The sequence below is a fragment of the Coregonus clupeaformis genome, chromosome 15 (genome assembly GCF_020615455.1).
Source record: "Coregonus clupeaformis isolate EN_2021a chromosome 15, ASM2061545v1, whole genome shotgun sequence".
NCBI lineage: Eukaryota > Metazoa > Chordata > Actinopteri > Salmoniformes > Salmonidae > Coregonus > Coregonus clupeaformis.
In genome coordinates this window covers 16931838-16944139 of record NC_059206.1, presented here as the reverse complement: position 1 = coordinate 16944139, position 12302 = coordinate 16931838, and the positions used below count along the sequence as shown (strand labels likewise).

General features: G+C 44.3%; 1 protein-coding gene across 1 annotated transcript in view; it reads right to left on the bottom strand.

The window, feature by feature from the left end:
- LOC121582681 (beta-adrenergic receptor kinase 2) overlaps positions 1–12302 on the bottom strand; it is a 63812-nt gene that overhangs the window by 20196 nt on the left and 31314 nt on the right. Inside the window, exons 3-5 of the mRNA XM_041898663.2 lie at positions 2433–2506; positions 2067–2168; positions 1529–1603 (exon numbers count right to left, since the gene is read on the bottom strand). Of these exons, the coding sequence (XP_041754597.1) occupies positions 1529–1603; positions 2067–2168; positions 2433–2506 (251 nt within the window). The remainder of the gene's footprint in view (positions 1–1528; positions 1604–2066; positions 2169–2432; positions 2507–12302) is intronic.

Here is a 12302-nt window from a genome sequence, read left to right as displayed (position 1 = left end):
GGAGGTCATTAATCAGAGAGGCAACAAAGACACCAAAGATAAACCTGAAGGAGCTGCAAAGCTCCACTGCGGAGATTGGACTATCTGTCCATAGGACCACTTGAAGACGTACACTCCACAGCCCTGGGCTTTACGGAAGAGTGTCCAGAAAAAAGCCATTGCTTTTTAAGTAAACACGTTTGGTGTTCGCCAGAAGGCATGTGGGAGACTCCCCAAACATATGGAAGAAGGTACTCTGGTCAAATGAGACTAAAATTGAGCTTTTTGGCCATCAAGGAAAGCCCTATGTCTGGCGCAAACCCAACACCTCTCATCACCCCGAGAACACCATCCCCAAAGTGAAGCATGGTGGTGGCAGCATCATGCTGTGGGGATGTTTTTCATCAGCAGGGACTGGGAAACTGGTCAGAATTGAAGGAATGATGGATGGCGCTAAATACAGGGAAATTCTTGAGGGAAATCTGTTTCAGTCTTCCAGAGATTTGAGACTGGGACGGAGGTTCACCTTCCAGCAGGACAATGACCCTAAGCATACTGCTAAACAACACTTGAGTGGTTTAAGGGGAAACTTTTAAATGTCTTGGAATGGCCTAGTCAAACCCCATACCTCAATCCAATTGAGAATCTGTGGTATGACTTAAAGATTGCTGTATACCAGCGGAACCCATCCAACTTGAAGGAGCTGGAGCAGTTTTGCCTTGAAGAATGGGCAAAAATCCAAGTGGCTAGATGTGCCAAGCTTATAGAGACATACCCCAAGAGACTTGCAGCTGTAATTGCTGCAAAAGGTGGCTCTACAAAGTATTGACTTTTGTTTCACCCCAAAAAATATTTTGCATCTTCAAACTGTTAGGCATGTTGTGTAAATCAAATGATACAAACCCCCCCAAAATCATTTTTAATTCCAGGTTTTAAGGCAACAAAATAGGAAAAATGCCAAGGGGGGCTACTGGAGTGATTGAGGTAGGCATGTACATTTAACAGGGCTACTGGAGTGATTGAGGTAGGCATGTACATTTAACAGGGCTACTGGAGTGATTGAGGTAGGCTTGTACATTTAATAGGGCTACTGGAGTGATTGAGGTAGGCTTGTACATTTAATAGGGCTACTGGAGTGATTGAGGTAGGCATGTACATTTAACAGGGCTACTGGAGTGATTGAGGTAGGCTTGTACATTTAATAGGGCTACTGGAGTGATTGAGGTAGGCATGTACATTTAACAGGGCTACTGGAGTGATTGAGGTAGGCTTGTACATTTAATAGGGCTACTGGAGTGATTGAGGTAGGCTTGTACATTTAACAGGGATACTGGAGTGATTGAGGTAGGCATGTACATGTAAACAGGGGTAAAAGTGACTAGTAGCAGGATAAATACCAATGGTCATTAAATCATAATAATAGAACAGGGGAAGGGTGTGTGTGTGTCGGACCCCCACTATGTGGGACTGCACAGAGACACACACAGGAGTTAGATTGGTGCTGCAGTGAGTGTGTGTGTGTGTGTGTGTGTGTGTGTGTGTTCCTTACCTGGAAGAGAGAGGGAGGCACCTGTTTCTTGGCCAGGTGAGTCTGAACGTGGTCCACTGCTTTCTTAGAGAAGGGCTGAGAGGGATAAAGAGGGAGAGAGAAGGGGGGAAATGGAGAAGAGTATGGGGGGTGGAGGAGAGAGAGAGGAGGGCCATGTAACAAATATAGCGGTGTGACAGTCATTCCCAGTGCAGTATGCCATGTAGTGTTTTAGTATGCCATTAGTATGCCATGTAGTGTTTTAGATAAGGGAAATCTTAACCTTAGCGTTACAAGCTGGTAGAGCACGGCGCTTGTAACGCTAAGGTAGTGGGTTCGATCCCCGGGACCACCCATACACAAAAAATGTATGCACGCATGACTGTAAGTCGCTTTGGATAAAAGCGTCTGCTAAATGGCATATTATATTATTATATTATATTATATTATATTATTATATTATATATTATATTATATAAGATGGGGTGTTGCATTGTGTTTATTCATGTAAACTTCCTCCCTGAGAGAGGAGGAAAAGTGCGTCCCATGTTGACCTTACATGTGAGCAGGAGAGGAGTTCCTTCATGATGTATCCGTCATAGATCTGTCTGCTACGACACAACCTCTCCTCTTCAGAATCCAACTTCTCATAGTCCTTAATCTGATACACACACAGGGTTAACACAAACACACACACCACTTCCTTTGAAACCATGGAATTAGCCTAATCTCAAACGTCTCACATGCACTTTAATACAACTGACACACACTAGACTTCTGCTCTCTGACCAGTGACCACACAGAGAGCGAGAGGAGAGAGAGCGAGAGAGGAGGGAGAGCGAGAGAAGAGAGAGAGCGAGGAAGGTAGGAGAGAGAGAGGAGAGAGAGCGAGCGAGAGGCAGACAGACAGGTGTGTTTCTCTTACTTCTTCGTAGAACTTGAGCTGTGGTACGGCCTCATCTATTTCATTCAAACAAAAATCCTTGAACAGCAGAAACCCTGAAACAGAGAAACACACACTGTCAGGGTGGTTCTTTGACATTATGACATCAGCTTTAGGTGTGTGTTTTGACCTAACTAAATGTAGGAAAGGTCATGTCATTGCCAACAAAGCTTCTGGGGTCTGCACATCCTGTTCAGTTGAACTGCGCACACATACACCTTTCATTTGAGTAGGCCTTTCTAGTGGATTAGCCATAGTAAGAGAACAATATCCTCATCTCATTGAGCAAATCCCCTTTCAGACACACCATAACAATGTGCCTCAAATGGACCACAATGACAGGGGGTGAGCGTCATCTTACACCTCTACTGTCTGCATATTATCTACACATCACTGACACTAAAACGTTTACACACACTAGGACACAAAATCTACTGACACCCATCTGAACAGCTCGCAAAGAAAAGCCCTTGTGTTGCCACGGGAACCGCCTCGTTGCCTTCATGGGACGTGTGTGCATGTGTTGTTACAGCTGATACACCACATCATCATCACTAGAGATTTTTCACATCTCAGATGACAATCAGTGAAAATAAAATACTGTTCATGTCTGTTGTGGAGGTATATTTTAGCTTTTTATAGTAAATATATATGAACATATAACTCACACACGACATGTACAAACTCAGATAAACATAAAAAAAATTGGAGGTGTTTGTTGTGTGTAATGTGACTGTAACAATATGGTGTTTGTCAGTACTCTGTGTGTATGCTCCCGTGTGTCAGTCTGTCTCTCCCTGTGGCATTAGCCAATTAGCATTACTGCTGCTAAAATAGACAGCTAACGAGATGTCACAGGAACAACCTTTCAAAGAAAAACACACGCGACTGGGCACACCCCTCTGTGAGGTGAAAAAACACGCGGCTGGGCACACCCCTCTGTGAGGTGAAAAACACACACGGTTGGGCACACCCCTCTGTGAGGTGAAAAACACGCGGCTGGGCACACCCCTCTGTGAGGTGAAAAACACACACGGCTGGGCACACCCCTCTGTGAGGTGAAAAACACGCGGCTGGGCACACCCCTCTGTGAGGTGAAAAACACGCAGCTGGGCACACCCCTCTGTGAGGTGAAAAACACGCGGCTGGGCACACCCCTCTGTGAGGTGAAAAACACGCGGCTGGGCACACCCCTCTGTGAGGTGAAAAACACGCAGCTGGGCACACCCCTCTGTGAGGTGAAAAACAACAACTAGCCTACAATCCTACTAGGCCTTTTCTCCTGACACCTCAATCACCTCCCTCTTCCCCTTTCCTCCAAATCCTTCCTTCTTTCGCCACCTCTCTCTCTACAGTGGCAGAACTGGTATGGGTTTACAGACGGTACATAAGTTGACCTAAAAAACACAGGGACCAGAACACTACAGATTAAAGAGTTAATGACGCACTATCAGACGCAATCTTATCAATTGATTAACTGATTGAGGCCTAGTCAATCAATCTTCAATCAAATGGTGTTTGTCACAAAGTGCTTAACAGTGAGCTGCTAGTCTTAATTCTCCACCAGGAAGCACAGGTGACAATGGCCAGGTGGAAATCCCTGCTTAGGTAGAAACCTTGAGAGGAACTAAGCTACTAGAGGTTAGGAGAGAGGAGGGGAGAGATGAGAGGAGGATGGAAGTAAGGAGAACGGTAAATGACAGAAGGAAGCAGGAAGCAGGGGAGAGATGAGAGGAGGATGGAAGTAAGGAGAACGGTAGATGACAGAAGGAAGCAGGAAGCAGGGGAGAGATGAGAGGAGGATGGAAGTAAGGAGAATGGAAGATGACAGAAGGAAGCAGGAAGCAGGGGAGAGATGAGAGGAGGATGGAAGTAAGGAGAATGGAAGATGACAGAAGGGAGCAGGAAGCAGGGGAGAGATGAGAGGAGGATGGAAGTAAGGAGAACGGTAGATGACAGAAGGAAGCAGGAAGCAGGGGAGAGATGAGAGGAGGATGGAAGTAAGGAGAACGGTAGATGACAGAAGGAAGCAGGAAGCAGGGGAGAGATGAGAGGAGGATGAAGTAAGGAGAATGGTAGATGACAGAAGGAAGCAGGAAGCAGGGGAGAGATGAGAGGAGGATGGAAGTAAGGAGAATGGTAGATGACGGAAGGGAGAAGGGAGCAGGGGAGAGACGAGCAGAGAAAGGAAAAGAGAGGATGTTAGGAGATTGTTAATTGGTATTCTCACTTCTCTTCTCTATGATTGCGTGACTATCATTCTACACACACACACACACACACACACACACACCAGTCAACTCTGAAGAAGAGGTTATTTAAAGCATGGGGCCATCTCACAGTAACACATACAAAAAAGCACCCTCTCACACAACACTTAACGCACACTATGACTGATTGTGCTGTTGTTAACTGAGCTGTTGTGAGCAGTGTCACTTCATCACCACTAAGAGGGAGAGAGAAAAAGAGGGAGAGAAAGATGCCCTGTTTACTACCTCAGAACGGTCAGAAGAGACGAGTGCTTAATGATTCAGTTAGGCCATTTGATTAGCTAGCTACACCTGTACTCTCAAGACACACCTGTACTCTCAAGACACACCTGTACTCTCAAGACACACCTGTACTCTCAAGACACACCTGTACTCTCAAGACACACCTGTACTCTCAAGACACAGATACACTCAGATCCTCAGGCACCCACACCCCCCAGTCACTTAAAGAATGTGTTGTGCAGATGCCATTTGATGCGGAGGTATAGCAGCAGTAGACAATGAGATGGTCCAGGCAGAGAGGTGACAGGGTTGATGTGCATCGTGATGTTGAGTAAATCATCATATTTCCCTCTGTAGTACAGGTGTACAGGGCCTTGACACAGAGATAAAACCCTCCCACCATTACAACACAATTATGTCTGCAATGGCATCTCTGTCTCACCTGCCCTGCAAGAGAGAGACAGAGAGAGCGAGTGACCGACTGTACAATGTAGGGATGCAAATTTCGGTCAATTTTGCTGCCAACAAACTGACCCTCATTAACCGGTCAACAAATGACGTGACCAGCAGAAAATACTATCAGAGTCGTCCAAAGGCGGGAAGGCAGGCGACAAGCTTAGGCCCAAAACAAGCCCGTAGAAACGCACCCGACTTATTTTGGACAGATTTTGGCGAGAGTGAAACCTCTAGCTTCGCCTCTTCCCCTCTCTGATACTATGCATGCATACAAGGACCGGACATTTTTCATTAACAGCGTAATGGAAACATGCAACAATAGCAAGCCTATCGTCTTACAGTCAAAAGGCTAGCCAATTATTGAACATGCAACATGTAAACCGCCTCTACCATCCGTTCTATTTGCCAACGTGCAATCATTGGAAAATAAACTGGATGATCTACGATCCAGACTATCCTACCAACAGGACATTAAAAACTGTAATATCTTATGTTTCACAGAGTCGTAGCTGAACGACGACATGGATAATATAGAGCTGGCTGGGTTTTCCGTGCATCGGCAGGACAGAACAGCTACGTCTGGTAAGACGAGGGGTGGGGGTGTGTGTCTATTTGTCAATAACAGCTGGTGCACGATGTCTAATATTAAAAGAGGTCTCGAGGTATTGCTTACCTGAGGTACAGTACCTCAAGATCAACTGTAGACCAAACTATCTATATTATTCATAGCCATCTATTTACCACCACAAACCTATGCTGGCACTAAGAGCTCAAAGAGCTGTATAAGGCCATAAGCAAACAAGAAAATGCTCATCCAGAAGCGGCTCTCCTAGCGGCCGGGGACTTTAATGCAGGCAAAGTTGTTTTACCTCATTTCTACCAGCATGTCACATGTGCAACCAGATGGAAAAAATATTTTAAAAAACTCTAGACCACCTTTACTCCACACACAGAGATACATACAAAGCTCTCCCTCACCCTCCATTTGGCAAATTAGACCATAATTATATCCTTCTGATTCCTGCTTACAAGCAAAAACTAAAAGCAGTTAGTACCAGTGACTCGCTCAACACGGAAGTGTTCAGATGACGCGGATGCTACGCTACAGGACTGCTTTTCTGGCACAGACTGGAATATGTTCCGGGATTCATCCAATTGCATTGAAGAGTATACCACCTCAGTCACCGGCTTCATCAATAAGTGCATCGACGACGTTGTCCCCACAGTGACCGTACGTACATATCCCAACCAGAAGCCATGGATTACCGGCAACATCCACACCGAGCTAAAGGCTAGAGCTGCTGCTTTCAAGGAGCGGGACACTAATCCGGACACTTATAAGAAATCCCGCAGGCAAAGCGTCAATACAGGACTAAGATTGAATCCTACTACACCGGCTCTGACACTCGTCGAATGTGGCAGGGCTTGCAAACTATTACGGACAACAAAGGGAAACCCAGCCGCAAGCTGCCCAGTGCCTTTTATGCTCGCTTCGAGGCAAGCAACACTGAAGCATGCATGAGAGCACCAGCTGTTCCGGATGACAATGTGATCACCCTCTCCTTGGCCGATGTGAGCAAGACCTTTAAACAGGTCAACATTCACTAGGTCGCGGGGCCAGACGGATTACCAGGACGTGTATTCAGAGCATGCGCGGACCAACTGGCAAGTGTCTTCACTGACATTTTCAACCTCTCCCTGACGGAGTCTGTGATACCTACATGTTTCAAGCAGACCACCATAGTCCCTTGTGCCCAAGAAAGTGAAGGTAACCTGCCTAAATGACTACCACCCAGTAGCACTCACGTCGGTAGCCATGAAGTGCTTTGAAATGCTGGTCATGGCTCACATCAACACCATCATCCCGGAAAACCAAGACCCACTCCAATTCGCATACAGCCCCAACAGATCCACAGATGATGCAATCTCAATCGCACTCCAGACTGCCCTTTTCCCACCAGCGTTCAACACCATAGTGCCCACAAAGCTTATCACTAAGCTAAGGACCCTGGGAATAAACACCTCCCTCTGCAACTGGATCCTGGACTTCCTAACGGGCCGCCCCCAGGTGGTAAGGGTAGACAACAACACATCTGCCACGCTAATCCTCAACACTGGGCCCCTCAAGGGTGCGTGCTTAGACCATGCCTGTACTCCATATTCACCCATGACTGCATGGCCAAGCACGACTCCAACACCATCATTAAGTTTGCTGACGACAACAGTTGTAAGCCTGATCACTGACAACGATGAGACAAGTTATAGGGAGGAGGTCAGAGACCTGGCAGTGTGGTGCCAGGACAACAACCTCTCCCTCAATGTGAGCAAGACAAAGGATCTGCTCGTGGACTACAGGAAAAGGAGGGCCGAACAGGCCCCCATTAACATCGATGGGGCTATAGTGGAGAGGGTCGAGAGTCAAGTTCCTTGGTGTCCACCTCACCAACAAACTATCATGGTCCAAACACACCAAGACAGTCGTGAAGAGGGCACGACAACACCTTTTCCCCCTCAGGAGATTTGGCATGTGTCCCCAGATCCTCAAAAAGGAGGCGCTACAGTACATCACTGGGGCCTTCCTGCCATCCAGGACCTATATACTTGGCGGTGTCAGAGGAAGGCCCAAAATATTGTCAAAAGACTCCAGTCACCCAAGTCATAGACTGTTCTCTTTGCTACCGCACGGCAAGCTGTACCGGAGCGCCAAGTCTAGGTCAAAACGGCTCCTTAACAGCTTCTACCCCCAAGCCATAAGACTGCTGAACAATTAATGGAATGGCCACCCGGACTATTTACATTGGCCCCCCACTTTGTTTTTACACTGCTGCTACTCACTGTTTAATATCTATGCATAGTCACTTTACCCCTACCTACACTACCGTTCAAAAGTTTGGGGTCACTTAGAAATGTCCTTGTTTTCCATGAAAACATACATGAAATTAGCTTGAATAGGAAATCTAGCAAAATGCATAGGGAATGTAGTTATTGACAAGGTTAGAAATAATGATTTTTAATACAATTATTATTTATATCCTTCAAACTTTTCTTTCATCAAAGAATCCTCCAGTTGCAGCAATTACAGCCTTGCAGACCTTTGGCATTCTAGTTGTCAATTTGTTGAGGTAATCTGAAGAGATTTCACCCCATGCTTCCTGAAGCACCTCCCACAAGTTGGATTGGCTTGATAGGCACTTCTTACGTACCATACGGTCAAGCTGCTCCCACAACAGCTCAATAGGATTGAGATCCGGTGACTGTGCTGGCCACTCCATTATATACAATATACCAACTGACTGCTTCTTCCCTAAATAGTTATTGCATAGTTTGGAGCTGTGCTTTGGGTCATTGTCCTGTTGTAGGAGGAAATTGGCTCCAATCAAGCACCGTCCACAGGGTATGGCATGGCGTTGCAAAATGGAGTGATAGCCTTACTTCTTCCAGATCCCATTTACCCTGTACAAATCTCCCACTTTTCCACCACCAAAGCACCCTCAGACCGTCACATTGCCTCCACCATGCTTGACAGATGGCACTCCTCCAGCATCTTTTCATTTGGTCTGCGTCTCACAAATGTTCTTCTTTGTGATCCGAACACCTCAAACTTTGTCTGTCCATAACACTTTTTTCCAATCTTCCTCTGTCCAGTGTCTGTGTTCTTTTGCCCATCTTAAATATTTTATTTTTATTGGCCACTCTGAGATATAGCTTTTTCTTTGCAACTCTGCCTAGAAGGTCAGCATCCCGGAGTCTCCTTTTCACTGTTGACGTTGAGACTGGTGTTTTGCGGGTACTATTTAATGAAGCTGCCAGTTGAGGACCTGTGAGGCGTCTGTTTCTCAAACTATACACTAATGTATTTGTCCTTTTGCTCAGTTGTGCACCGGGGCCTCCCACTCCTCTTTCTATTCTGGTTAGAGCCAGTTTGCGCTGTTCTGTGAAGGGAGTAGTACACAGCGTTGTACGAGATCTTCAGTTTCTTGGCAATTTCTCGCATGGAATAGCCTTCATTTCTCAGAACAAGAATAGACTGATGAGTTTCAGAAGAAAGTTATTTGTTTCTGGCCATTTTGATTCTGTAAATCGAACCCACAATTGCTGATACTCCAGATACTCAACTAGTCTCAAGAAGGCCAGTTTTATTGCTTCATTAAATCAGCACAACAGTTTTCAGCTGTGCTAACATAATTGCAAAAGGGTTTTCTAATGATCAATTAGCCTTTTAAAATGATAAACTTGGATTAGCAAACACAACGTGCCATTGGAACACAGGACTGATGGTTGCTAATAATAGGCCTCTGTATGCCTATGTAGATATTCCATAAAAAAAATATGCCGTTTCCTTCTACAACATTAACAATGCCTACACTGTATTTCTGATCAATTTGATGTTATTTTAATGGACAAAACTTTATTTCGAAAACAAGGACATTTCTAAGTGACCCCAAACTTTTGAACAGTAGTGTACAAATTACCTCAACTAACCTGTACCCCCACACATTGACTTGGTACCGGTACCCCCTGTATATAGCCTCTTTATTGTTATTTTATTATGTTTTTTACTTTATTTTATTTAGTAAATATTTTATTAACTATTTCTTGAACTGCATTGTTGGTTAAGTTCTTGTAAGTAAGCATTTCACGTTAAGGTCTACACCTGTTGTATTTGGTTCATATGACAAATAAAATTTGATTTGATTTGTAATGAAGCAGCTAATAAATCATTTTCAAACATTTGCCCAAATGCAATTAGCGGAAAACACAGTTCTGAACTGCGCACCAAATGCGAGCAGTTCCATATGTGACCGAGATGAAAATCTCAGTTAGATTCCCCCTCTTTTAAAGTTTCTAACAGCAACAACTATGATGGGTTGCTAATATGACTAGGATTGTGCCTTTGTGTTCTGGACAACGAAAGAAAGTTGATATGAAAACCAATCGAACAGGAGAAAATGCTGGTTAATGGCATGAGGAAGTCTTTATAAAATAATTGCCTCCGCGTTTCTATGGATGGATTTTCGCAAGGCTACTTTGAAGCAAGGTAAGACATGCCTCATTATTTGAAATAAAACGTTCAGGTTTCAAACAATTATACTGCCTCAAGCTCACATTGCAAAGTGGTAGGTGACGCGCTGATAGTCAACGGTAGGCAGGCTATAGCCTATGCATCTGAATGTTGAATGGGAGGCGCGCTTTACGAGTTGAGAAAAATAGCTCCTTTTAAATCGTGGCCACCAAAGTTAACACGCATTTGTATTTAGAATTGTTATTTGTTGCGCAATTTCTGGGATTACACAAAAGCAGTTTCACTCCAGTAACCTACAGGCTTTTTGAGGGGCTACTCTCGCGCTGTCTGACAGGTGGTAGGCTATTCCGCTCCTCAAACTAGGCTCTATGCTGTTCTCGTGTGATAAATAAAATGCATGACAACTAACAAAAATACAAATGCGCCAATTTAATTGCACAAAATTATGCAAATTAACCTATAGACCAATAAGCATGACCAGTGAAATGTATTTTCGTGGGCTAACTGACTAACAGTTAACATCCCTAGTACAAAGCCAATAATATACACTGAACAAAAATATAAAGACAACATGTGAAGTGTTGGTCCCATGTTTCATGAGCTGAAATTTGTTTACATCCCTGTTAGTGAGCATTTCTCCTTTGCCAAGATAATCCATCCAGCTGACAGGTGTAGCATACCAAGAAGCTGATTAACCACCTAGAGTCGATTGAGTTACATTACAAAAAGATCCCCATCAAAATCCACCAGTTTAAGCTAGAGATTTTGCATTGGATGCGTCTCAATCAACCGCATCCGCCAGTGTCGAGCTGCGGTGGAAGGTGGCGAGCTAGAGTGGTGTTTGTCAGACGATGAGACATCCCAAAAATAAGCCTTCTCACATAAAGATTTGTAGCGTCCGAACGGAAAGGGAAGACTCTCACGAACACGATGATGTTCTCAGTTTTGCTCTATGACCCCCACAAGTGTCACAGGACCCGTCTGAAGGTAACCGGTACAGATTATAAAAACAAATGGAAGTATGAAGGTAGTTTTGTGCCTACCCCAAAACAAAAAAGGGGTTAAAGATGTGTAAAAAACAACAACTAATAGCTAAATATTTCCCGAGTTAAAAAAATATATATCTCGTAGATTTAGGACAGACACTTCAAAACCTTGTTTCTTATGATTTATTTTTGGACTGTCCTTTTTGGCATAAATGAATGTGTTATTCAGTGCGTTTCTATTGGCTTTAGTAGTAAAGGCCAACATCAATATTTTTATATATATACAGTGGGGGAAAAAAGTATTTAGTCAGCCACCAATTGTGCAAGTTCTCCCACTTAAAAAGATGAGAGAGGCCTGTAATTTTCATCATAGGTACACGTCAACTATGACAGACAAATTGAGAAAAAAAAATCCAGAAAATCACATTGTAGGATTTTTTATGAATTTATTTGCAAATTATGGTGGAAAATAAGTATTTGGTCAATAACAAAAGTTTCTCAATACTTTGTTATATACCCTTTGTTGGCAATGACACAGGTCAAACGTTTTCTGTAAGTCTTCACAAGGTTTTCACACACTGTTGCTGGTATTTTGGCCCATTCCTCCATGCAGATCTCCTCTAGAGCAGTGATGTTTTGGGGCTGTCGCTGGGCAACACAGACTTTCAACTCCCTCCAAAGATTTTCTATGGGGTTGAGATCTGGAGACTGGCTAGGCCACTCCAGGACCTTGAAATGCTTCTTACGAAGCCACTCCTTCGTTGCCCGGGCGGTGTGTTTGGGATCATTGTCATGCTGAAAGACCCAGCCACGTTTCATCTTCAATGCCCTTGCTGATGGAAGGAGGTTTTCACTCAAAATCTCACGATACATGGCCCAATTCATTCTTTCCTTT